The sequence below is a fragment of the Nerophis lumbriciformis genome, linkage group LG18 (assembly GCF_033978685.3).
Source record: "Nerophis lumbriciformis linkage group LG18, RoL_Nlum_v2.1, whole genome shotgun sequence".
Taxonomy (NCBI): Eukaryota; Metazoa; Chordata; class Actinopteri; order Syngnathiformes; family Syngnathidae; genus Nerophis; species Nerophis lumbriciformis.
In genome coordinates this window covers 34,742,136-34,767,500 of record NC_084565.2, presented here as the reverse complement: position 1 = coordinate 34,767,500, position 25,365 = coordinate 34,742,136, and the positions used below count along the sequence as shown (strand labels likewise).

Below are 25,365 nucleotides of genomic sequence, written 5' to 3'. Positions count from 1 at the left end.
GTCAACAGCATTACCCAGCAGGCACAAGACATTGAAACAACGTTGAGAACTTGTTGAATTAGGTTCTGAGGTTAAGCAACACAAACATAACGTTGGAACAACGTGCTTATTGACGACGTTTAATCAATGTTGGGTTCTGACGTTGATTTGACCATTGAAATTTCGTCATTTTCCCCAACCACTATTCTACAACACAAACATAACGTTGAAACAACATGCTTTTTGATGACATTTAATCAATGTTGGGTTCTGACGTTGATTTGACCGTTGAATTTTGGTCAATTTCCAACCAACATTCTACAACACAAATACAACGTTGAAACAACATGCTTTTTGACAACGTTTAATCAACGTGTTGTGACGTTAATTTGACCATTGAATTTTGGTCATTTTCCCAAACAATATTCGACAACTCAAACATAATGTTGAAACAACATGCTTTTTGACAATGTTTAATCAATGTCGGGTTGTGTCGTTGATTTGACCATTGAGTTTTGGTTATTTTCCAACCAACATTCTACAAGACAAATACAATGTTGAAACAACATGCTTTTTGACAACATTTAATCAACTTGTTGTGACGTTAATTTGACCATTGAATTTTGGTCATTTTCCCAACCAATATCTACAACTCAAACATAACGTTGAAACAACATGCTTTTTGACAACGTTTAATCAACGTGTTGTGGCGTTAATTTGACCATTGAATTTTGGTCATTTTCCCAACCAATATTCGACAACACAAACATAACGTTGAATCAACATGCTTTTTGACGACGTTTAATCAATGTTGGGTTCTGACACTGATTTGATCATTGAAATTTTGTCATTTTCCCAACCAATATTCCACAACACAAACACAACGTTGAAACAACATGCTTTTTGACAACGTTTAATCAATGTCAGGTTCTGACGTTGATTTGACCATTGAATTTTGGTCATTTTCCCAACCAATATTCTACAACACAAATACAACGTTGAAACAACATGCTTTTTGACGACGTTTAATCAATGTCGGGTTCTGACGTTGATTTGACCATTGAATTTTGGTCATTTTCCAACCAATATTCTACAACACAAACATAACGTTGAATCAACATGCTTTTTGATGACTTTTAATCAATATCAGGTTGTGACGTTAATTTGACCATTGAACTTTGGTAATTTTCCCAACCAATATTCTACAACACAAATATAACGTTGAAACAACATGCTTTTTGACGACGTGTAATCAATGTTGGGTTCTGACGTTGATTTGACCATTGAATTTTGGTCATTTTCCAACCAATATTCTACAACACAAACATAAGGTTGAAACAACATGCTTTTTGACAACGTTTAATCAATGTCGGGTTCTGACACTGATTTGATCATTGAAATTTCGTTATTTTCCCAACCAATATTCCACAACACAAATACAACATTGAAACAACATGCTTTTTGACAACGTTTAATCAATGTCGGGTTCTGACGTTGATTTGACCATTGAATTTTGGTCATTTTCCCAACCAATATTTGACAACACAAACATAACGTTGAATCAACATGCTTTTTGATGACGTTTAATCAATATCAGGTTGTGACGTTAATTTGACCATTGAATTTTGGTCATTTTCCCAACCAATATTCTACAACTCAAACATAACGTTGAAACAACATGCTTTTTGACGACGTTTAATCAATGTTGGGTTCTGACGTTGATTTGACCATTGAATTTTGGTCATTTTCCCACCAACATTCTACAACACAAATACAATGTTGAAACAACATGCTTTTTGACAACGTTTAATCAATGTCAGGTTCTGACACTGATTTGATCATTGAAATTTCGTTATTTTCCCAACCAATATTCTACAACACAAACATAACGTTGAAACAACATGCTTTTTGACAACGTTTAATCAATGTTGGGTTCTGACGTTGATTTGACGATCGAATTTTGGTCATTTTCCCAACCAATATTCTACAAGTACAATGCTGAGACAACATGCTTTTTGACAACGTTTAATCAATGTTGGGTTCTGACGTTGATTTGACCATTGAATTTTCGTCATTTTCCCGACCAACATTCTACAATGTTGAAACAACATGCTTTTTGACAACGTTTATTCAATGTGTTGTGACATTGATTTGACCATTGAAATTTGGTTATTTCCGAACCAACAACGTTGATTCAACAATAGACACCAACGTTGTCTCACTTTACAAATACAACTATTTTGCAACGTTGTTTCAAAGTTTTGAATCAATCAACGAAATCAACGTTGTATCAATGTCTGGTGCCTGCTGGGTATTGTCTAAAAAGCTGGCGACACAAATAAAGATAAATGTGTCTTTCTTACAGTGCAACATAGCGGTGGTAGCATCAGGGTGCGGGGGTTGCACCAGTGCTGCCGGCATGGGGGAGCTACGGTTCTTTAAAGCAACTGATAAGAACATTCCTACTTTCTGCTTGAAAATGCCCCTCAGGTGTTTGATTGGTTAGCCGACACACAGGAAGTACAGACAGAAAGCCTCGCTGGTCGTGACTTGCTAGTGAGACGCGCACCGCGAGGTAACAAAAATTAGAATCCACCAAATGGGGTCTTATGAATCCTTTCCTTTCTGTAGATTAGTGCTTACCGCATTTTTCGGACTATTGAGCGCACCGATATATTAGCCGCACCCACTAAATTTTAGAGTACTTTTATTTTTTTCCACTTATTAGCAGAACTGGACTATAAGCCACATATACATATATTGTGAAATTAGTTATTTACACAGAAACATTCTGTAAATGTTTATTTATAGACCTACATTTTTCTACACGGTGTCTGTAATACGGCAGTAAAACGGCTGATCAAACAAAACAGAAGTCACCGTCATGGACCCACTAGCTGCGCAAGCTAGCTCGCCAATCAGCTAAACAGACTCCATTACTCCACGGTGAATTTACCGAGGAATTTGTGAAACTGAAACAACACAAAAAGAATGCCATTGTAAATTAATAATACTAACACAGACACTCGTAAGCAAGTTAGCATACTAGCTAATGCTAAAGGTGCTAGCTTGATGACATTACGATAGCACTTAAAAACATGCATGAAAACTGTCCTACAAACCTCACACATGGTGTGATGTTTGTAGGACTTTGTAGGATTTAGTAAATGTAAACAGTTGTACCGTATTTTTCGGAGTATAAGTCGCTCCGGAGTATAAGTCGCACTGGCCGAAAATGCATAATAAAGAAGGAAAAAAACATATATAAGTCGCACTGGAGTATAAGTCGCATTTTTTGGGACAATGTATTTGATAAAAGCCAACACCAAGAATAGACATTTGAAAGGCAATTTAAAATAAATAAAGAATAGTGAACAACAGGCTGAATAAGTGTACGTTATATGAGGCATAAATAACCAACTGGTATGTTAACGTAACATATTATGGTAAGAGTCATTCAAATAACTATAACATATATAACATGCTATACGTTTACCAAACTATCTGTCACTCCTAATCGCTAAATCCCATGAAATCGTATATGTCTAGTCTCTTACGTGAATGAGTTAATAATATTATTTGATATTTTACGCTAATGTGTTAATAATTTCACACATAAGTCGCTCCTGAGTATAAGTCGCACCCCCCGCCAAACTATGAAAAAAACTGCGACTTATAGTCCGAAAAATACGGTAGTTATATTGTAAAACTTACAAATGTTGCTTGGAGTTTTGAATGAAGAATCCATATGGAGTAGAAACGCTATGGATGGCTAGAAGACTGCATGGCACGCCAGTTGAAAAAAAAAACAGCTGGTGAATTCATCCAAAAGATGGTGCCGTAGCACAAATAATAAAGCACGCTCGATGTTGTTTAAAAAAAAAAAAAAAAAAATTCTTATCATAGCCTCCTGCGGGAAAAAAAATCCATAAATTAGCCCCGTGTCTTAAAAGCCGCAAGGTTCAAAGTGTAGGAAAAAATTACAGTCCGGAATTTATGATAATTTGTTCTCAAAACAATGGCAACATTAATATCGTTTAATCAGCAATAATTTGTGGGACAATACACCGTCCGGCAATATGTATTATCGGCACAAACCGACTCAGTGGCCTAGTGGTTAGAGTGTCCGCCCTGAGATCGGTAGGTTGTGAGTTCAAACCCCCGGCCGAGTCATACCAAAGACTATAAAAATGGGACCCATTACCTCCCTGCTTGGCACTCAGCATCAAGGGTTTGAATTGGGGGTTAAATCACCAAAATGATTCCCGGCCGTGGCCACTGCTGCTGCTCACTGCTCCCCTCACCTCCCAGGGGGTGATCAAGGGTGATGGGTCAAATGCAGAGAATAATTTCGCCACACCTAGTGTGTGTGTGACAATCATTGGTACTTTTTAACTTCAAAACCTAAAAATCATGTCTTTTTTTCCGATATTGGAATTCCTGTTTTAAAGAACCAGAAAGCTCTCTCAATGCCAGCAGCACTCGTGCATCCCCGGACCATGCTTGCACTGTAAACACAACACAACCACTTTGCTACTCACTTGCGTTGCCAGACGTTTACACAATAGCGACGGCGTGTCGGCTCTCTCCCATTGGGTGGCAAGTGCCGCGCTACGAGCTGTACACTGACTACTCGAAAGCGGTGATCCGCGAACCGTAGCACGCTGAATAATCACCTAATTAAATACTCAAACACAGTGTTACCGTTCAAACTGCGTGGCCAAACATATTGAATGCACTTGCCGAGTTTCTAATGAATACTTAGGCCTACTACGCTACTGTCGGTCAATATGATGGCAGTTTGCTTTCTTTAGTCCTATAACCCTTAAGGACACGTCTTTAGATGGCACTGATTCATAGACAATAGCGCAAAGTCGACAATAAACCTCCAGTGTTTGTTTGCTTGTGACCGACCACCCATCAGGCAGAGTGTGTGCGTGTGTTATCAGACACTACACACACACACACACACACACACACACACACACACACACACACACGTTATCATTTGGAATGGGGACCAAGTTTTTGATCATCACTTGTGGGGACCACCCTTTCTATAGGTTGTGGAGGCATTCAAAAAAATGGTGTAAAATGTCCACTGCCCAGTTAGCTCATACACGTCTTTAAATCTCTGGATTGATGAAGTAATGTGCTGATCATTCTTACTGGGGACCCTGGAGAAAAAAAAGTTAATATGGTTCATGGAGACCAAATTTAAATAATTGTGCATAATTCACACAAATTTGTACGTGACTACTGAGGACCATTTAGTCTCACACTCAAACTAACCAGTAAACATGTTTTATGGGCCAAAGCTTAAAAATCACTTAGGCGTCTTCAGAATGGATCTGACTATCATTTAAAAAGGTTTCCCTTAAGGGGACCTGTTTTTTTGTCCCCATCATACTTGCCAACTCTCCCGAATTTTCCGGGAGACTCCCGAAATTCAGCGCCTCTCCCGAAAACCTCCCGGGACAAATATTCTCCCGAAAATCTCCCGATTTTCAGCCGGAGCTGGAGGCCACGCCCCCTCCAGCTCCATGCGGACCTGAGTAATGACAGACTTTTTTTTATGACGGGAGGACAACAGGGTGACAATAACTAAATCATCCAGACTAGAGATAAATTGTATTATTAAGTTTATCTTACCTAAAAATAAATATATTTATTCATTTAAAAAAAAAAAACTAAATACATTTTTACTATATTTTGCTAAAAACATCAAAATTAATTGTATTTTTATTTGTATTTTTTCTGACTCCTTATTACATCCAGCCATAGAATTATACATTAAAATAAACATATTGGAAATAATAAATTTTAAATGATCATAATAATTCATTTAAAATGACCATATTTCATTATTAAAATAATTGCTTGTTTATCAACAACTTTAGCATTTTATTCATTACATTTTGAAGCTCTCAGAAGCCAAGTTATGTTATATCCCTAAAGATTTATTTATGCAAGTTTGAAGTATCAATTATGTAAACACAGTTTTGTTTGCATATTTTCAGGATGTGTATATATATATGTGTGTGTATATATGTATATATATATATATATGTATATATATATATATGTGTGTATATATATGTATATATATATATATATATATATGTGTGTGTATATATATATATATGTATATATATATATATGTATATGTATATATATGTATATATATATGTATATGTATGAAATACTTGACTTGGTGAATTCTAGCTGTCAATATACTCCTCCCCTCTTAACCACGCCCCCGCCCTCAACCACGCCCCCGTCCTACACCCGACCACGCGCCCCCTCCCGAAATCGGAGGTCTCAAGGTTGGCAAGTATGGTCCCCATACCGTCAGAGGTCCCTAAAGGTGACTGTGTAAACAGAGCAATGTCCCCATTAAGTAAGCATTGCCAGAACACACACACACACACACACACACACACACACACACACACACACACACACACACACACACACACACACACACACACACAGTGAATAACACCCAAACAAGGGCCTCAAAAAGCAAAAAATGAAGGTAGCGTGAGGAAAGCGGAGCTGCCATTCAAACAATCCTGGAGCTGCAGACGTGACTGAAGGCTGGTCTGGGCTTAACTCTCTTCAAGTATAGACCGGGGGTCCTTTCATGGGGCCCTAGGCTACATAAAACCTGGTTGGAATACCCCAAGGGGGAGGGGTTTAGTCCACCATTAGTGCCATTTCAATCCCATCAAAGCCGGTCCATTCATGGTAGATGCATTAATGCTGGGATTTCTCCAAAACCTGTTGGAGCCCCTGGCAGCGAGCAGAACGTGAACCACGCCTTAGAGGGGTTTCCTTCATTCTTGACTTCACTTTTGCTTTATCCCACCCCCCCCCCCCACACCATTTCCATTTGAGACCTAATCAAAGCATCCCAACTCGTTAATAATCTGCCATCACATCCAAACTGCCTGAGGGAAAGGCAGGCCATGCTCATTCTCTATATGTGTATATGTGTGTTCTTGTATTTCTACCCTTCTTGAGACATCAACAAGGAAAAAGTGAGGACCGGTGAACAAGTTAGGACTCAAATCATGGTTCTAATACAGAAAACCATTGCATCTAATAGAGAGCCAAATACTAGAGTCCGTGAACATTGCTCCAAAGTCAGGATTTGTTGTTGATTTAATGTGCATACAAAAGTAAACATTGACAGGTGCAAAAGGCAGCAATATATGATAAGACAAGACGACAGCTAAAGAAGGACTTTCCTATTCATCCCCGAAAAAAGCCGCCAGGTGAACAGCCCGCGTCCCATACTGTATGTGACCATAGGATGAACAAATACACTACGGTACTAAGACTATAGTGGCTATTAACAGTTAGCTTCTACAGCTGGGTTACCCAAAGTCTGGGGCCATCTGTGGTCCGTGACTCCTTTGTCATCGGCCTTAAGCACATTACAAAAAAACAAAAAATAGAGCTCTCATTTGCACCCCTGGTGGTGAAATTTATCAAAATTTCAAAAAAGGGCTTTTAAAAGTGCTCCCCCTCTGGTCAACATATGAAATAACAAGTGTGTGTAAAAAAATTTAAGTGCTCCCCCTCGGGCCAACATATGTAATAACAAGTGTGTGTAAGAAATTGAAATGCGCCCCCTTTGGTCAAAATTAATAAAAAAATATATATATATGTATATAAAGACTTACTGTAATAACTTGAAGTAAACAATGATTAAAAACCAATTACAAACAAAAAATTAAATAACAAAAAATTTACTAAAAGTATACCTTTTTTTATATTTGCATAGTATGTATATATTATTAATGTTGTAAATACAAATCTTTATATATATAGAAAGGGTGGTCCTAAAGAGGTAGGCATTTTTCGGAGGTCTCAAGAAGGTAAGAAATACAAAAATGTGTGTGTGTCGTCGCCCTCCTGTCCTTGCATGAGTACTGCATGCTCACCTCCATCGCCTCCCTCGACGATCAACCAGTCCTCTCTTTGTAGATCGTGATCGGAGAGTCCTACAGGATTCACCAGCTGCACGAGGGCACTAAGTCCTTCGTGGGGAACCCCTACGTGGCGGCCCTCTACAAACAGGTCAGCCATCCACGCTCCGTCCCCCGCGCCGTGGTTCGCCGGGACGCCGTCTCTAACCGGCGCCGCGTGTCGCCCCGCAGATAGGCGTGTTTATCTTCGGCTGCGCCGTCAGCCAGTCCTTCACGGACATCGCCAAGGTGTCGGTGGGCCGGATGAGGCCGCACTTCCTGGACGTGTGCAAGCCGGATTTCTCCGCCATCAACTGCTCGCTGGGCTACATCACGGAGTACACCTGCAGCGGCAAGGACAGCGACGTGCAAGAGGCCAGGTACCTGTGGGGAGAACTCAGATTGGATTACTTAGAAATTGTAAATTGTTACACACAGTAGCTCAGTTGCAAAGGATGGAAAGGGCAACAACGGCCCTATGGTTAAGAAACACTGGTCTAAAACACGACATTGGTCAAAGTAAACAAGTATGACGTAATTATATCAACATCACATTTACGCATACAAAGTCTCCAAGGCCGAAGCTTGTTAGAAAGTATCCAGTAACAAACGTGTCCGCATCATCCAACTAACTACATCATGACAGCCGTGCGCTTAACATGATAAATGACCACTTCGCTTCAGTGTAATTAAAAACAACATAAGTCCATTCCAGAAGGTTAATAATAAATAGGTTAGTGTTTTTTCGTGTCTATAATTGTTCTTTGTTTTGAGTAATTTTAATAGATCAAGCCTTTTCGAACATTCCACACTACAAAAGTTTGTGCTGATGTAGTATCGGACGTATATTGATATCGGCCATCACTCAAAGCATCAATATCGGACTCGGAAGTGAACAAGTCGTATGTTTTTTTGTCACGTGTGTTTTTTAAAAAACGGTAAAAACATAATTTTTGAGTTGTTTAATTAATTAAACAATTAGTTTTAACAATCGGATTAACCACACGTTTGAATTCATCACGATAATTTAATAAAATGAATTATATTTATATAGCGCTTTTTCTCTAATGACTCAAAGCGCCTTACAGAGGGAAACCCATTAGTTACATTTAAAGCAGGCACTGGGAGCAGGTATCTTGCCCAAGGACACAACGAGGATAACGTAAGCGGGGATCGAACCTGGAACCCTCCAGTTGCTGGCACGACCGCTCTACGACCTGAGCCACGCCGATTCATCACAATTAATCACAGTTGCTACAAAAGCGTTGCCTATCGCAGTGTGTCGTGGGAAATTATGCAACTTCACCTAATTGGTCCAAAAAATAATATTTTTTGCAAATCAATAATTATAATCTGCAAATAATGTGCCGTTGATTAGTGTCTGTGCTGTGTAAAACTCAGCAGGGTAACCTCGTAATACTCCATGTCAGTAGGTGGCAGCAGGTGGTTCATTGCTTTGTAAAAGTCGGAATGTGTCGGGTGAGACGAGGAAGGCAGGGTGCAGGTAAAAAGGTATGGAATGCTTAAACCAAAAATGAACAAAAGGAAAAGGGAAAGGGAACGGAAAAGGCAATGGCTATGCAAAACGAAAGTAAAACTGAACTGGCTACAAAGTAAACAAAAACAGAATGCTGGACGACAGCAAAAACTTACGGCGTCCACAAAGTACATCCGTACATGAAATGACAATCAACAATGTCCACACAAAGAAGGATAGCAACAACGTAAATAGCCATGCTTGCTAACACAAAGCATGTGCGCGGAACAGCGCTCAAAGGAAGACATGAAACTGCTACAGGAAAACACCAACAAAACAGGAAGGGCCACCAAAATAACAGCGCAAGACAAGAACTAAAGCACTACACACAGGAAAACACCAACAAAATAAGGCACGACGACCTGGTGGAGTTTAATTTTTTAACGTTTTTTTCTGGTGGTGTGCCGCGGGGATTTTTTTATGAAAAAAATGTGCCTTGCCTCAAAAAAGGTTGAAAAATACTGGCCTATCTTATCTGTGGTACTTTTGTTAACCTTTTTTTGGGTACCTTTTTTGTCGTCCCCCTGCTTGTTTTGACATACAAGCCTCAATAATAATAAATAATAATAATGCCAAATATGCAAATTACCTTGATTTTATTTAAAGTCTTGCCAGGCCATTTTTGAAGCGTTAAAAAAAAATAAAAAATAAAAAAAAATATTCTACATTAGCAATTGAGCAATGTTTTTTTTTTTTTGTTTCTCCGCACAGGAAGTCCTTCTTCTCCGGACACGCCTCTTTCTCCATGTACGCCATGCTCTACTTGGCGGTGAGTAACATCAGTAGCTAGGGTGATGTCGCACGGGCAAGAATGCGCCGCACAATGCTTCATTGATGGCGGCCAACAAGTGGGAGTCGGGGTGGGTCGCCCTGATGAATGAAACAAAACATCCTCCTCAGAGTGGGGGGGTGGCATGGATGGACACGCTCCACCTGTTTTCTTCAAGGCAGCTGCTGCTGCTGCTTAAATTCCATACAAATTCGGAGGGTGCACTATCCACTTTAGTAGCCATACGGCAGTAGATTGTTTAAGATCTTAAAATGTGTTTCTGCTCCGCCGCTCCCAGTCTGTGGAACGCTCTCCCTGACCACCTGAGGGCACCACAGACTGTGGATGCTTTTAAAAAAGGCTTAAAAACCCTTCTTTAAAAAAAGCCTTGTTTTAGATATATGCATACTAGTTTTAGCTATTTGGCTGTTCCAGTTTTAATTTTAATTTATTTATTTTTTATTTAAAATTTTTTAAATACTGTTACTATTGTTTACTCAATGTAAAGTGCTTTTTACAAATAAAATCTATTATTATTATTATTATTATTATTGTTATGTGGCAATTTCAACTTTGACGACAGCGTCAGTTGCTAGAGTGGCGCTTTCCATCATTTTCAGCAGACTGCATTGCAAAATGATTGACCCCCCTCCCCCTATCCTCTTATGTGGGATTCACCCAGGAACAGGGCCATATTAATCATTTCCTTACTATATAATGCCATGTTTAAAACATCCGCCTAGCACAAAAAAAGTTCAGGCCTTCAAAATAAAAGCATGCCAGTAATCTTACACAGTTGCCGTCAGTTGACAATCGCAATGAGAGAATGTGTGTTCCCATTCCTTCCGTATTTTTCACCCTTCATCCCGTATCCCATGTACAGAAGGAAGGGGATTCATATGGCCCTATACGTCACAGTTCACCTGACACGTGAAAAGTGACAAATTCGGAGGGTGCACTATCCACTTAAGTAGCCAGACAGCAGTAGATTGTTTAATATCTTAAAATGTGTTACGTGGCATTTTCAACTTTGACGACAGCGTCAGTTGCTAGAGTGGCGCTTTCCATCATTTTCAGCAGACTGCATTGCAAAATGATTGGCCCCCCCTCCCCTTATCCTTTCATGTGGGATCTACCAAGGAATGGGGCCATATTAATCCTTTCCTCACTATATAATCCCGTGTTTAATGTCGCGAAAAAAACATCTGCCCTAACACAAAAAAAGTTCAGGCCTTCAAAATAAAAGCACGCCAGTAATCTTACACAGTTGCCGTCAGTTGACAATCGCAATGAGAGAATGTGTGTTCCCATACATTCTGTATGTTTCACCCTTTATCCCGTATCCCATGTACAGAAGGAAGTGGATTCATATGGCCCTATACGTCACGGTTCACCTGACACGTGAAACGTGACAAATTCGGAGGGTACACTATCCACTTTAGTAGCCAGACGGCAGTAGATTGTTTAATATCTTAAAATGTGTTACGTGGCATTTTCAACTTTGACGACAGCGTCAGTTGCTAGAGTGGCGCTTTCCATCATTTTCAGCAGACTGCATTGCAAAATGATTGACCCCTCTCCCCTTATCCTCTTATGTGGGATCCACCAAGGAATGGGGCCATATTAATCCTTTCCTCACTATATAATCCCGTGTTTAATGTCGCAAAAAAAACATCTGCCCCAGCACAAAAAAAGTTCAGGCCTTCAAAATAAAAGCACGCCAGTAATCTTAGACAGTTGCCGTCAGTTGACAATCGCAATGAGAGAATGTGTGTTCCCATACATTCTGTATTTTTCACCCTTTATCCTGTATCCCATGTACAGAAGGAAGGGGATTCATATGGCCCTATACGTCACGGCTCACCTGACACGTGAAACGTGACAAATTCGGAGGGTGCACTATCCACTTAAGTAGCCAGACAGCAGTAGATTTTTTAATATCTTAAAATGTGTTACGTGGCAATTTCAACTTTGACGACAGCGTCAGTTGCTAGAGTGGCGCTTTCCATCATTTTCAGCAGACTGCATTGCAAAATGATTGACTCCCCTCCCCTTATCCTCTTATGTGAGATCCAGCAAGGAATGGGGCCATATGAATCCTTTCCTTATATAATCCTGTGTTTAATGTCGCGAAAAAAACATCCGCCTAGCACAAAAAAAAGTTCAGGCCTTCAAAATAAAAGCATGCCAGTAATCTTACACAGTTGCCGTCAGTTGACAATCGCACTGAGAGAATGTGTGTTCCCTTATTTTCCCGAAAATGTCCCCTTCAGCTCTGGGAATACAGTCAAGTGCTCCCCTGTCTCCATTTTGCTGGCGCTGCCCTCAGTCTCCTCCTGGATAAAAGAGCATTTTTGCACTTTTGCTTTGGACGCTGCAGGACTATCCTCCACAGGATAGGATAGGATTAGACTTTTTATTTATCCCGCAATGGGGAAATGATGTGGATGCAGTGCAGATTTTTACATACGGTAACAAAAGTGGAACTCATGAAAAACTAGAAATGAGTAAATAACAATTATGTAGAGATAGATATTAAAACAAAATGACTATTTAAATACCATAGTCCATTTTGCTGCGGTGCTTTGTTTTCACACTGCCCTTAGTCTCATCTTGGATAAAAATGGGTCCCCTTACTCTAACCCGGGGGTCAGCAACCCGCGGCTCTTTAGTGGCTTCCTGGAGCATTTTTAAAAAAGGATTGAAAATGGAAAAAGATGGGGGTGGGGGGATGTTTTTGTTTTAGTATGTTTTTTGTTTGAGGACAAACATGACACAAACCTTCCCAATTGTTAGAAAGCCCACTGTTTAACATGTTTGTGTGTCTGCTTCACTGATGAGAGTATTTGCTGAACATCGTTTTGTCCTACTAATTTCGGCAGTTCTTGAACTCACCATAGTGTGAATTTTGTCGCAACAGTTTGTTTGTCTCATTTTGTCCACCAAACGTTTTATACTGTGCGCGAATGCACAAAGGTGAGCTTTGTGGATGTCATTGACTTGTTGGAGTGCTAATCAGGCATATTTTTTGTCAGTGCATGACTGCAAGCTAATCGATGCTAACATGCTATTTAGGCTAGCTGTATGTACATATTGCATCATTATGCCTCATTTGTAGCTATATTTGAGCTCATTTAATATCCTTTACTTTGATCCTCTTTGTATATAATTTAGTGTTGCATGTCTCATGACACATTATCTGTATGTAATATTGGCTGCATTTCAGATAGTTGTTTGTGTGCCATGTTGTTCCAGACCACAGCAAACATTACCTAGCTTGCCAAAGATTGTAATAAATCTATTAAAAGAAGACAGCCTTAACTTGGACACACACATCTCTACTTTTGGCCATTAAAATCTAGTAATTTCCAGGAGTTATCTCACCTTCTGAGGAGCCTCTGATTGACTAACAGTTTCTAATGTTGTAAAAATGTGTAGAATAAATATTAAATTTCAACATTTTTTTCTTCAGCCTGCGACACATAGTCATTTTGATAGTAGGCTAATACAGCTAATATAGACACTTACATCATGTGTTGCCTTCATTATAAGACTTATATAAGGTTTTTACATTTTTGCAGCTCCACACAGATTTTATTTTTTTATTTTTTGGTCCAATATGGCTCTTTCAACATGTTGGGTTGCCGACCCCTGGCCTAACAGAACCGCATCTCTGGTGGTGCAGTACACACATCTGCCTTCCATTGGTTTGATTCCTGGTTTTGGTCGTGTCAGGACCTCACCAAAGCACATCCTCCATCGTGTCTGTCATTCTGACTGATTCACTGTACTTGTCACATCACTCAGCGAGGTAATACCTCAACTGCCACACACAGACACAGACACCCAACCTGGAAACAATTCATTTTTCAGTGAAACATCTAAAACAGCCTTTAGAGATGCTGCTAGTGGTTGTCTTATGATGTGTGCACACAACACAATCCTCTCTAGTGGGTAAAGACTGCAGGTTCCGCCTCCCAGAAGAGGCTTCCATCAAAGAGCCAAACGTTTGTAGGACAAATAGAAACAACATGCGAGTGATATTTGTGGTCTGAACCACAGCTATGCCTTCATCCCTAAGACGGGGAGGGGCGTGTAGAACAAGTCATCCTCATTCTCCCACACTTTTTAACTGTCTTTTTTATTGCACTTTTATTGAAAAGGCAAGGGGGGGGGAGACGACGTTACCGGAACGGGTTGGATTCCCTTTTTCGGAACCACAAGACTTGGTGTGACTTCTCCTACACTACCATGGGAACCTGTTCAAGCTTTGTATTCCTATCTTTTATCGTCTGTCGACTAGTGTTGTCCCAATACCAGTATTTTGGTACCGGTACCAAAGTTATTTTGATACTTTCCGGTACTTTTCGGTACTTTTCTAAATAAAGGGGACCACAAAAAATGGCATTATTGGCTTTATTTTAACAAAAACTCTTCGGGTACATTAAACATATGTTTCTAATTGCAGTTAAGTCCTTAAATAAAATAGTGAACATACAAGACAACTTGTCTTTTATTAGTAAGTAAACAAACAAAGGCTCCTAATTTAGTCTGCTGACATATGCAGTAACATATCGTGTCATTTATCATTCTATTATTTTGTCAACATTATTAAGGACAAGCGGTAGAAAATGAATTATTAATCTACTTGTTCATTTACTGTTAATATCTGCTTACTTTCTCTTTTAACATGTTCTATCTACACTTCTGTTAAAATGTAATAATCACTTATTCTTCTGTTGTTTGATACTTTACATTAGTTTTGGATGATACCACAAATTTGGGTATCAATCCGATACCAAGTAGTTACAGGATCAAAAATTGGTCATATTCAAAGTCCTCATGTGTCCAGGGACGTATTTCCTGAATTTCTAAACATAATATGAATTTGTTGTGATGCCAAAAAATATCGACGTAATCATAGTAGTTTCGACGAGATACGCTCCTGTACTTGATATCATTACAGTGGATGTTAGGTGTTTCGCATTTGCGGGACCGGTACTTTTCAGAGGCAGTATAGTACCGAATATGATACATTAGTATCGCGGTACTATACTAATACCGGTTTACCGTACAACCCTACTGTCGACTCACATCACACCGGGAGCACTTTGTAGGGCAGTCGATTGATCAATAGTGCTTGATAACGAAGCACAGATGTGGTGTGAGATAGGGCTGGGCGATATATCGATATGCGCGATATATCGCGGGTTTGTCTCTGTGCGATATAGAAAATGACTATATCGTGATATTCGAGTATGCGTTCGCACGCAGTTGCTTTTAGCTGCGGGCATTAAACTACATGCTCTCCTCGCTCTTTCCTGTGTCTCCCTCTCACAGACAGCAAGCGCACCTTCTTACACACGTCAAATACTGTTACGTCATACGTCACATACGTATACGCCCTCTCGGAGCAGAGAGGTAGCGGCATGGCTAACGTTAGCTGTGATGCTAGCGGTAATACGAGCGAAAGAAGGTGCGAATCTGGTAACAAATGAAGGAAGAATTAATTTCCCCAAAAAACAGCAGGCATCGTCCGGCGGTGGTTTGGCTTCAAGTGGGAATTGTCATGTCTGTGTGATCATGTTTTTGTTTTGGTCATGTTCGGTTTTGTTTTTGGACTTTTTGTGCACTTTTGTTTTGTCACCGTAGCAACCATTAGTTTTCACCTGTCACGTCACGCACCTGTTTCACGTTTTGAGTCACGCACCTGTTTTCGTTAATCATGTCTATAGTATTTAAGTTCATTGTTTTCAGTTTGTCATTCTGACGACATCCCGCATTTATGCTTCTGCACACTCTCCACACCCTTATGACCCTTGCTGCTCGTTTTTCATGCCGGTTCCATGCCAAGTAAGTTTTTGTTTATTAAGCCACAGTTAGTGTTTTTTGTTGTTCATAGTTTCTGCCTTTGTGCAAGTATTTGTTTTCATAGCCAAGTCGTTTCTCCGCCACTGTGCGCGCTTTTCGTTTGTACTTTTCTGTAGTTATAGTATTTAAATAAATCATGTATTCACCTTCACGCCACATCTGGTCCAATTCACTTGCACCTCGGGAGAACAAACCAAGCCATGGTCCCAGTCGTGACAGGAATATGTCGAACAGACAACCGTAATTTGTCAAGTGTGGAGCAAAAGCGTTGCTATAAAAAGTAGCATTACTGCTAATATGTAGCATCATTTGAAAAGTCCCCTGCTAGTGAATGAAGAGCGCTCACTCCAATTCAATCCACTTTATTTATATAGCACATTTATACACAATATATTAAAAACAATATGTACGTACTCCGCACGTCAACATCTCCGTTCGGTGCCACACGCCCACACCATCAAAATGCTGAGGCAAACATTTCCAGATCAACACCGTATGAAAAAAATAGTGATTTTTTTTTTTAGTTGTGATTTCCCTCTCTGCATGAAAGTTTAAAAGTAGCATATATTAATGCAGTATGAAGAAGAATGTTTTAATGTAGACACATAGAATCATCATACTGCTGTGATTATATGCATCAAGTGTTCATTCAAGGCTAAGGCAAAATATCGAGATATATATCGTGTATCGCGACATGGCCTTAAAATATTGCGATATTAAAAAAAGGCCATATCGCCCAGCCCTAGTGTGAGGTGATATTTCCTCACTCTTGGCATTCTCTCCATGAGCTTCAAGAGGTCGTCACCTGAAATGGTTTTCACTTCACAGGTGTGCTTGAAGCTCATCAACAGAATGCCAAGAGTGTGCAAAGCAGTAATCAGGGCAAAGGGTGGCTATTTTGAAGAAACTAGAATATGAAACATGTTTTTTTACTTATTTCACCTTTTTTTGTTAAATACATAACTCCACATGTGTTCATTCATAGTTTTGATGCCTTCAGTGACAATCTACAATGTAAATAGTCATGAAAATAAAGACAACACACTGAATGAGAAGAAGGTGTGTCCAAACCTTTGGCCTGTACTGTACATATATTTATGTATTTATTTATACGTATATATATTTTATACACACCGGCCCAGAGGCACATGCCCAGGTCTGGTCTAAAGAGGCGAGCTTCAGTCGGAGCGACGGTTTTCCACCTGGCTCTAGTGTTTGACTTATCTCTATTGAATAGTGTAACATTACTTCCGGACAGTGCTTTTTGAAAAAGTGCCTAAGTCCATGGTCACTCCTCTTTTAACTGCTTGCCTAGTGGCAAAATAATTCTCAGTGTCTATAAATCCAATTAATATTATTGTCCACAACCCTTGACCGCAAACGTCATTCGCAATGTTATTTATTTTGGTGTAGTTTGCCCTCATAAGCCCCCCCCTCCGCCTAATCCTCCTCATCAAATCCTAACTTCCAGTTGAGAGGTTTCGGATGTCGCCCACTACCTGAGAACCCACCGCACAGGAAGTCTGCAGACTAAACAACCCCGCCAAGCGCTCGGGAGGGATGGGAGGGATCTCCTTCCTCCTTTTCCGCAACAGAGAAGAAGTAACAATGATAGAGTGTCCTAGAGGAAAGGAGGGGTCCACACCTATCAGGGCTCTCTCGGGCTCGGCTGCGGCCGCCCGTGATTATAAGACGTCAGGCTCTTGGCCTTGGCTGAGGTCTTCTAGGGTGTGAGAAACAGGAAGTGGAGGGCGAATGTAAATGAGAGGATGCCTGACCTCACCACTTAGCGCGTATGCGGGAATTCCTCGGTGCAAGTCGGTCCAGATCAGGACCCAGGAACCCCTCTGAGGTACTGTACAGCGCCTCCCCGAGTAAGACGGCGTACACGCCGGGCGTGTGTTTCTGGTGTTTTCACAGCTGGAGCGTGGAACAGGCCCGTCTAAGCAGGTCATAGGCAGTTGAGAGTGCGCTCCACGTCCCCTTTGATGCAGTCTAGACTTCTGCTGGCCGCAATAACACGGCGGCGCTACAGGTGCAGGGTGAGAAAAGGCGGCGCGGAATACGGCGGGAGTGTTTTCTGGGACCACAACCGCAGGTTCTGTGTGTGTGTCCAGGGTGCAGGTCGACAGAGAAGCATGAGTCATGTGTTGACGTTGCCGCCGATGACGGTCAATTACATCTCTGTTCCTCAGGTTCATTACATGTTTTTAAAGGAAAATGTTCAAACTTTTTCCACTGAAAATTGCAAAGAGGCTGGGGTGGGGGGCCGTTTTGAAAAATGTTGTCCCTTAAAGATGCCGATACAAATTGTTTTTCAACCTTGTTTTGAGCCAAGGCACAATTTTTTGCATTGAAAAAATTCGGAGGCAGACCACCAGCGGAAATCATTAAAAAACGAAACTCAGTTAAATGATAAATGATAAATGGGTTGTACTTGTATAGCGCTTTTCTACCTTCAAGGTACTCAAAGCGCTTTGACACTACTTCCACATTTACCCATTCACAGTTGACAGTAAAAAGTCGTGGTCGCAATTGTTGGATATGACTTTAAACCATAACCAAGCATGCATCACTATAGCTCTTGTCTCAAAGTAGGTGTACTGCAGTGAGGTGCGGTGAGGTTGATGGCTGGTGAGGCACTGACTTCATCACAGTCAGATTTACAAACATATGAACCCTACAGAGTATCTTATTCACCATTTGATTGGCAGCAGTTAACGGGTTATGTTTAAAAGCTCATACCAGCATTCTTCCCTGCTTGGCACTCAGCATCAAGGGGGTTAAATCACCAAAAATGATTCCCGGGCGCAGCGCCACTGCTGCCCACTACTCCCCTCACCTCCCAGGGGGTGAACAAGGGGATGGGTCAAATGCAGAGGACACATTTCACCACACCTAGTGTGTGTGTGACAATCATTGGTACTTTAACTTAACTTTAACTTTACACATACAAACTGTAGCACACAAAAAAGCACATTTAATAAAAAAACGTTATTATGGTCTTACCTTTACTTATAAATGAAGTCCACAACTAAAGCCCTCACTTAAACTTTCCACGTGCAAGATTGAATCTATTTAAAAAAGTGTAACCGAGGGTTTATAAATGTCGCCTATACTGTATGAAACTACAAAATAACAAACACGGAGGCTCCAGTTTACACGAGGACCACTTTATTTACATTCTTTCACAAACCTACGCTCCACTCCATGTCATCACTTCCGCTCTTAGCGCCTTCAAAATAAGAGTTCAAGGCATATACTGGTACTGTATAACAGCGCATAACAGGAACTTAACATCACAAAGAGAAAAGCCCATAAAGTAGGTTACAAAAGTTATTTATTAAGAAGCCAAAAAGTGCAAAAACAATAATGTTCGTGTTGGAGGAGTTGTGAATTAGGTACACCTGCAGGAGGGGGTACAGGAGGCGGGATTACTGGAGCCTCAGCCAGGGCGTCTTTTGCAGCCGTTTTATGATCGCTCAGCACAAGAAATACTTTACACACATACAGTTGTGGACAAAATACACTGTACATTATATACCTCAGCTAACTAAACTATGGAAATGTATAATATAGTTCATATAGCAATACGGTCTCACTGCACAGCAGGCCAGCAGTTAGCTGAGTCCCGAATCCATGTTGAGGCACTGAGTGACGTGCCTCAACTGGCTGCTGTTCACCGCACCGTCTCTTCTCAGTATTTGAACGGCAAATGTGAAAATTCAGCGATTTTGAATAAAAATAATCTAAAACTGGTGAAGTTAAATGGAAAATAACTTTATAGTATAATCACTGGATACATATAACAATTTAATTTTTTTTTTTTTCTTTTTACATTTTTTTTCTTTCCATGATGGCAGGTGAGGCCCCGCCTCACTTGCCTCTAGTGACTGCACGTCACTGGTGTACTGTCACCACCTGTCACATCACGCCCTGGCTTATTTGGAGTTTTTTGCTGTTTTCCTGTGTGTCATGTTTTAGTTCTTTAGCTTCTTTTTTGGTGGCGTTTTCTCTTTTTTTTGGTATTTTCCTGTAGCAGTTTCATGTCTTCCTTTGAGTGATATTTCCCGCAATCTATTTTGTTTTAGCAATCAATTAATATTTCAGTGGTTTTCATCCTTCTTTGTGGGGATTGTTGTTTGTACCAGCACTAGAAAAGTCGGGATTTTTTCTAAGTGTCACAATTTAGTGTACCAGTACTAGAAAAGTCGAAGTCGGGATTTTTTTTCTAAGTGTCATAATTTTAGGGTACCAGCACTCTGCGGAGAAAATGCGGATGCGTGCTTGAGAAAAAGCATTTAATTCCCGCAAACGAAACCTAACAAACGGGCCAAGTGATGTCATTCGGGGCCCTATTTTCAGACAGTTTTGCGTATTTCGGTGACGCCGAGGAGTCCAGCAGGTGTTCCCAGGGAATCAGAGGCCTTTTGTTGATTATCATGTCATGTTCGAATGTACATTGTGGACGTCGTCTTTGCTCCACAGTAAGTCTTTGCTGTCGTCCAGCATTCTGTTTTTGTTTACTTTGTAGCCAGCTCACTTTTAGTTTCGTTCTGCATAGCCTTCCCTAAGCTTCAATGCCTTTTCTTAGGGACACTCACCTTTTGTTTATTTTTGGTTTAAGCATTAGACACCTTTTTACCTCCCGCTGTTTCCGACATCTACAAAGCAATTAGCTACCGGCTGCCACCTACTGATATGGAAGAGTATTACACGGTTACTCTGCCGAGCTCTAGACAGCACCGACACTCAACAACAACACATCATTTGCAAACTATAATTACTGGTTTGCAAAAAATATTTTTAACCCAAATAGGTGAAATTAGATAATCTCCTACACAGTTACAAAGTCCATTTCTCAGATGATATAATTGTTCATGACTGAAGTGCTGATAGCAACCAAACGTAACGCCCCCCGCCCCAACCCCCTCCACATCCCACCCCCCGGATTGTGAATAATGTACATAATTCAATGTATATACTCTGATGATTAACTTGTGTGTATCGTTATTCGGAGTATAAGTCGCACCGGAGTATAAATCGCACCTGCCGAAAATGCATAATAAAGAAGGAAAAAAACATATATAAGTTGCACTGGAGCCCGGCCAAACTATGAAAAAAACTGCAACTTATAGTCCGAAAAATACGGTATTATGCTGATAGTATATATTTATACCATGAATTGATTAACGTGGACCCCGACTTAAACAAGGTGAAAAACTTATTCGGGTGTTACCATTTAGTGGTCAATTGTACGGAATATGTACTGTACTGTGCAGTCTACTAATAAAAGTTTCAATCAATCAATCAATCCCACGGCACACCGGACTGTATTTCACGGTACACTCATGCCGCGGCCCAGTGGTTGACAAACACTGTGCTAAACAGTGGCGGGCCGTGCGTTTCCCACGTAGGCCTTCAGTGATGTCCGACTTCAATGATTACCTCTCAAAATACCATAATTGATGTCGCCACATGACCATTGCTGGAGAAATACTATACAGAAACACATTTACGCACAACTGAGCATTGAAGCACATCAACGGTGTACAAAACTGGTTATTTTCTGGCGCATTTAAAAATCAATAAACCCGCATCAGCAATTAAAACATATCTTTGCAAAAAACATATTAAAGGTGAAATAATAAAAAAAAAAATTAGGTCACAGCAGCTCAGATGAGTCACCAAGCAGTGTAGGCGGGGTGTAGGCCATTTTTTTACAACAAAGTTCTGCAAAAAAGTGACATTATTTCACATTTTGGGTGTTTTTTTTTACCCCTCGCTTCTTTTGACGCGTTTGTTGCATTTGTGTTGAGTTTTGCTTAATTGTAAAAGATGTTGATCGAGGATGTGGTCTGAATAGTAAAGAGGAGCGGCGTTCGTACGTTGTTAATAGTCAGTGTTTTATCGTTCATAGTTAATATTGTAACTCCCGTACAGTACAGGCCGAAAGGACACGCCTTCTCATTCAATGAGTTTTCTTTATTTTCATGACTATTTACATTGTAGATTGTCACTGAAGGCATCAAAACTATGAACTAAATGTTTGAACTCACAATTTGTAGTACCCCTTCGACGCCGTATAAGCCAGTGGTACCCCTCGTTTTCGGTTGATTCGAGTGGAAGTGGCGGGCATTTCCCCATTTCACGGCCGGGACAGCTGAGAGACGTCGTCTCACAAGATGTAGTTTCTCTTTAAATATCCTTCTTGAAAATGACCTTGCAAATATATATCTGCCACCTAATCAACGTGAGTATCTGGGATTTCTCTGCTAGCCCGGTATGGCTACGGCGCAACTCGTCCTGCTTTTATTAAAGTGCAACTTGTGATTGGATACTCACTTTGGAATGACAAGTGAGTATCCAATCACGGTCTCGTTAACATCAGGCTACCTGGATAGGCTACTGTCAACAACTTGTGATCTGATTGGCTATGGCAACTGTCTATCAACTGTAGGTGTTCTCAAATTCATCCGCTAACGGTCCCGGGTGTGGCTCTGCAGATCCGCGTAACACGGCCGCGGCTCAAACCAGTGAGTATCCAATCACAGGATGCGTAAATGTCACGTTCAACATGAAAGCCAGCAAGAATTTTGCCGTAAAAGTTAGAAATCAGATCATATCGGTATTGTTTTTTTCCACACAGTGTTTGAAAAATAACCTTAAAAAGGTAATTAGTCTTAGTTACTGGTTACTTTGCTCAAAAAGGTATCTTGTTCCCGCATGACAGTTTGGGAATTGTCCTGCATTCTAGTTCTTATTCCAGCCTTGCGCTCTTATTTTGGTTCTCTACTTCCTGTTTTGGAATGTTTCGCTTGTTTCTTGCTTAAAAAGCGTTTTACGAAACCCAAAACCAGTGAAGTTGTCACGTTGTGTAAATGGTAAATAAAAACGGAATACAATGATTTGCAAATCCTTTTCAACTTATATTCAATTGAATAGACTGCAAAGACAAGATATTTAATGTTCCAACTGAGAAACTTCATTTTTTTTGCAAATATTAGCTCATTTGGAATTTGGTGCCTGCGACATGTTTCCAAAAAGCTGGCACAAGTTGCAAAAAAGACTGAGAAAGTTGAAGAACGCTCATCAAGCACTTATTTGGAACATCCCACAGGTGAACAGGCTAATTGGGAACAGGTGGGTGCCATGATTGGGTATAAAAGCAGCTTCCATGAAATGCTCAGTCATTCACAAAAAAGGATGGGGCGAGGGTCACCACTTTGTCAACAAATGCGTGAGCAAATTGTCCGACAGTTTAACAACAACATTTCTCAACGAGCTATTGCAAGGAATATAGGGATTTCACCATCTACGGTCCGTAATATCATCGAAAGGTTCAGAGAATCTAGAGAAATCACTGCACGTAAGCGATGATATTACGGACCTTGGATCCCTCAGGCGGTACTGCATCAAAAAGCAACATCAGTGTGTAAAGGATATCACCACATGGGCTCAGCATCACTTCAGAAACCCACTGTCAGTAACTACAGTTTGTCGCTACATCTGTAAGTGCAAGTTAAAACTATACTATGCAAAGCCAAAGCCATTTATCAACAACACCCAGAAACGCCGCCGGCTTCGCTGGACCCGAGCTCGTCTAAGATGGACTGGAAAAGTGTTCCGTGGTCTGACGAGTCCACATTTCACATTGTTTTTTAGAAACTGTGGATGTTGTGTCCTCCGGACCAAAGAGGAAAAGAACCATTCGGATTGTTCTAAGCGCAAAGTTGAAAAGCCAGCATCTGTGATGGTATGGGGGTGTATTAGTGCCCAAGGCATGGGTAACTTACACATCTGTGAAGGCACCATTAATGCTGAAAGGTACATACAGGTTTTGGAGCAACATATGCTGCCATCCAAGCAACGTTACCATGGACGCCCCTGCTTATTTCAGCAAGACAATGCCAAGCCACGTGTTACAACAGCGTGGCTTCATAGTAAAAGAGTGCGGGTACTAGACTGGCCTGCCTGTAGTCCAGACCTGTCTCCCATTGAAAATGTGAAGCATAAAATACGAGAACGGAGACCCGGACTGTTGAACAACTTAAGCTGTACGTCAAGCAAGAATGGGAAAGAATTCCACCTGAAAAGCTTCAAAAATTGCTCTCCTCAGTTGAATGAAACCCATTGACCATAAGGCACCGATTTCAAAAGCGAGAGTCATTTAACAATCATACTGTCAGGTTACAAACGACCTCTCTCTCTCTCTCTCTCTTGCAGTTGTATCTCCAGTCCCGGTTCACGTGGCGCGGCGCCCGCCTCCTCCGCCCGCTGCTCCAGTTCACCCTGCTGATGATGGCGTTCTACACCGGTCTGTCCCGCGTCTCCGACCACAAGCACCACCCCACTGACGTCCTGGCGGGCTTCGTGCAGGGAGCCCTGGTGGCCTGCTGCATAGTGAGTGCTACTATTAACTGCCTCTGCTCCGTTCGGAACCGTCGGAAAGTGAGGCGAATTCGCGCTAATGAAGAGCACATGAAGCCGTGTTCGGGGGTGCAAAAACGAGTGAATTACGCCTGCGGATGATTTTTGTCATCAGAGACGGCAAAATTGCGTTGGCTTAGGACAGGAAAAAAAAAAGAAGAAAAAAAGACGATAAACCTTTGAAACTGGATCGTCGCTGTAATTATTCCTCTTTTTTTTTATCATTATTATTTGCAGGCTGCCTCTAGAAAAAGCTTCCACACTCACGCACACGCCACATAGTCAGATCCATGCGTCTCGAAAGGGGATTAGATTCGCGAAATGTTGCAAGAGTGGCGCCAAGACAGACCTGAATGGGGTCTTCAAGTGCAACAATAGACTAGAATGTGAATGTGGTGGCTCTCCAAGCACCACCATAATGACCAACCATTAAAACACAGTAGCGTAGTAGGCCTGAGTATTCATTAAAAACAAGGCAGAGGTTTTATTTGTGTGTTTTATTTCGTTGTGGCTTGTGCAGCCCTTTGAGACTCGTGATTTAGGGCTATATAAGTGAACATTGATTGAACATTTAATATTTTTAGCCACGGTAGCATACAGTTTGAACAGTAACACTGTGTTTAAATACAAGTTAATTAAAAAACTGTACTTTAATCAAGTGAGTTTTTAGCGTAGCACTAAATGGAGCCCAGTCTGGTTTACATGATTTTTTTTAATGACATTTTTGGCACCTCCTATTGGTTGTGGTGGAAACGTTTTGGCAAACTTGCTCGCATGTTACAGATATCCTCGAAGTTTTATCA

The 25,365-nt window shown here is 40.8% G+C and overlaps 1 protein-coding gene across 2 annotated transcripts in view; it reads left to right on the top strand.

The window, feature by feature from the left end:
* Positions 1-25,365, top strand: part of plpp3 (phospholipid phosphatase 3) — an 87,968-nt gene that overhangs the window by 50,786 nt on the left and 11,817 nt on the right. For both annotated transcript variants that reach the window (XM_061978211.2, XM_061978210.2), the window contains exons 3-6: positions 7,975-8,067; positions 8,148-8,335; positions 10,204-10,261; positions 24,359-24,535. In XM_061978211.2, coding sequence (XP_061834195.1) covers positions 7,975-8,067; positions 8,148-8,335; positions 10,204-10,261; positions 24,359-24,535 — 516 coding nt within the window. The remainder of the gene's footprint in view (positions 1-7,974; positions 8,068-8,147; positions 8,336-10,203; positions 10,262-24,358; positions 24,536-25,365) is intronic.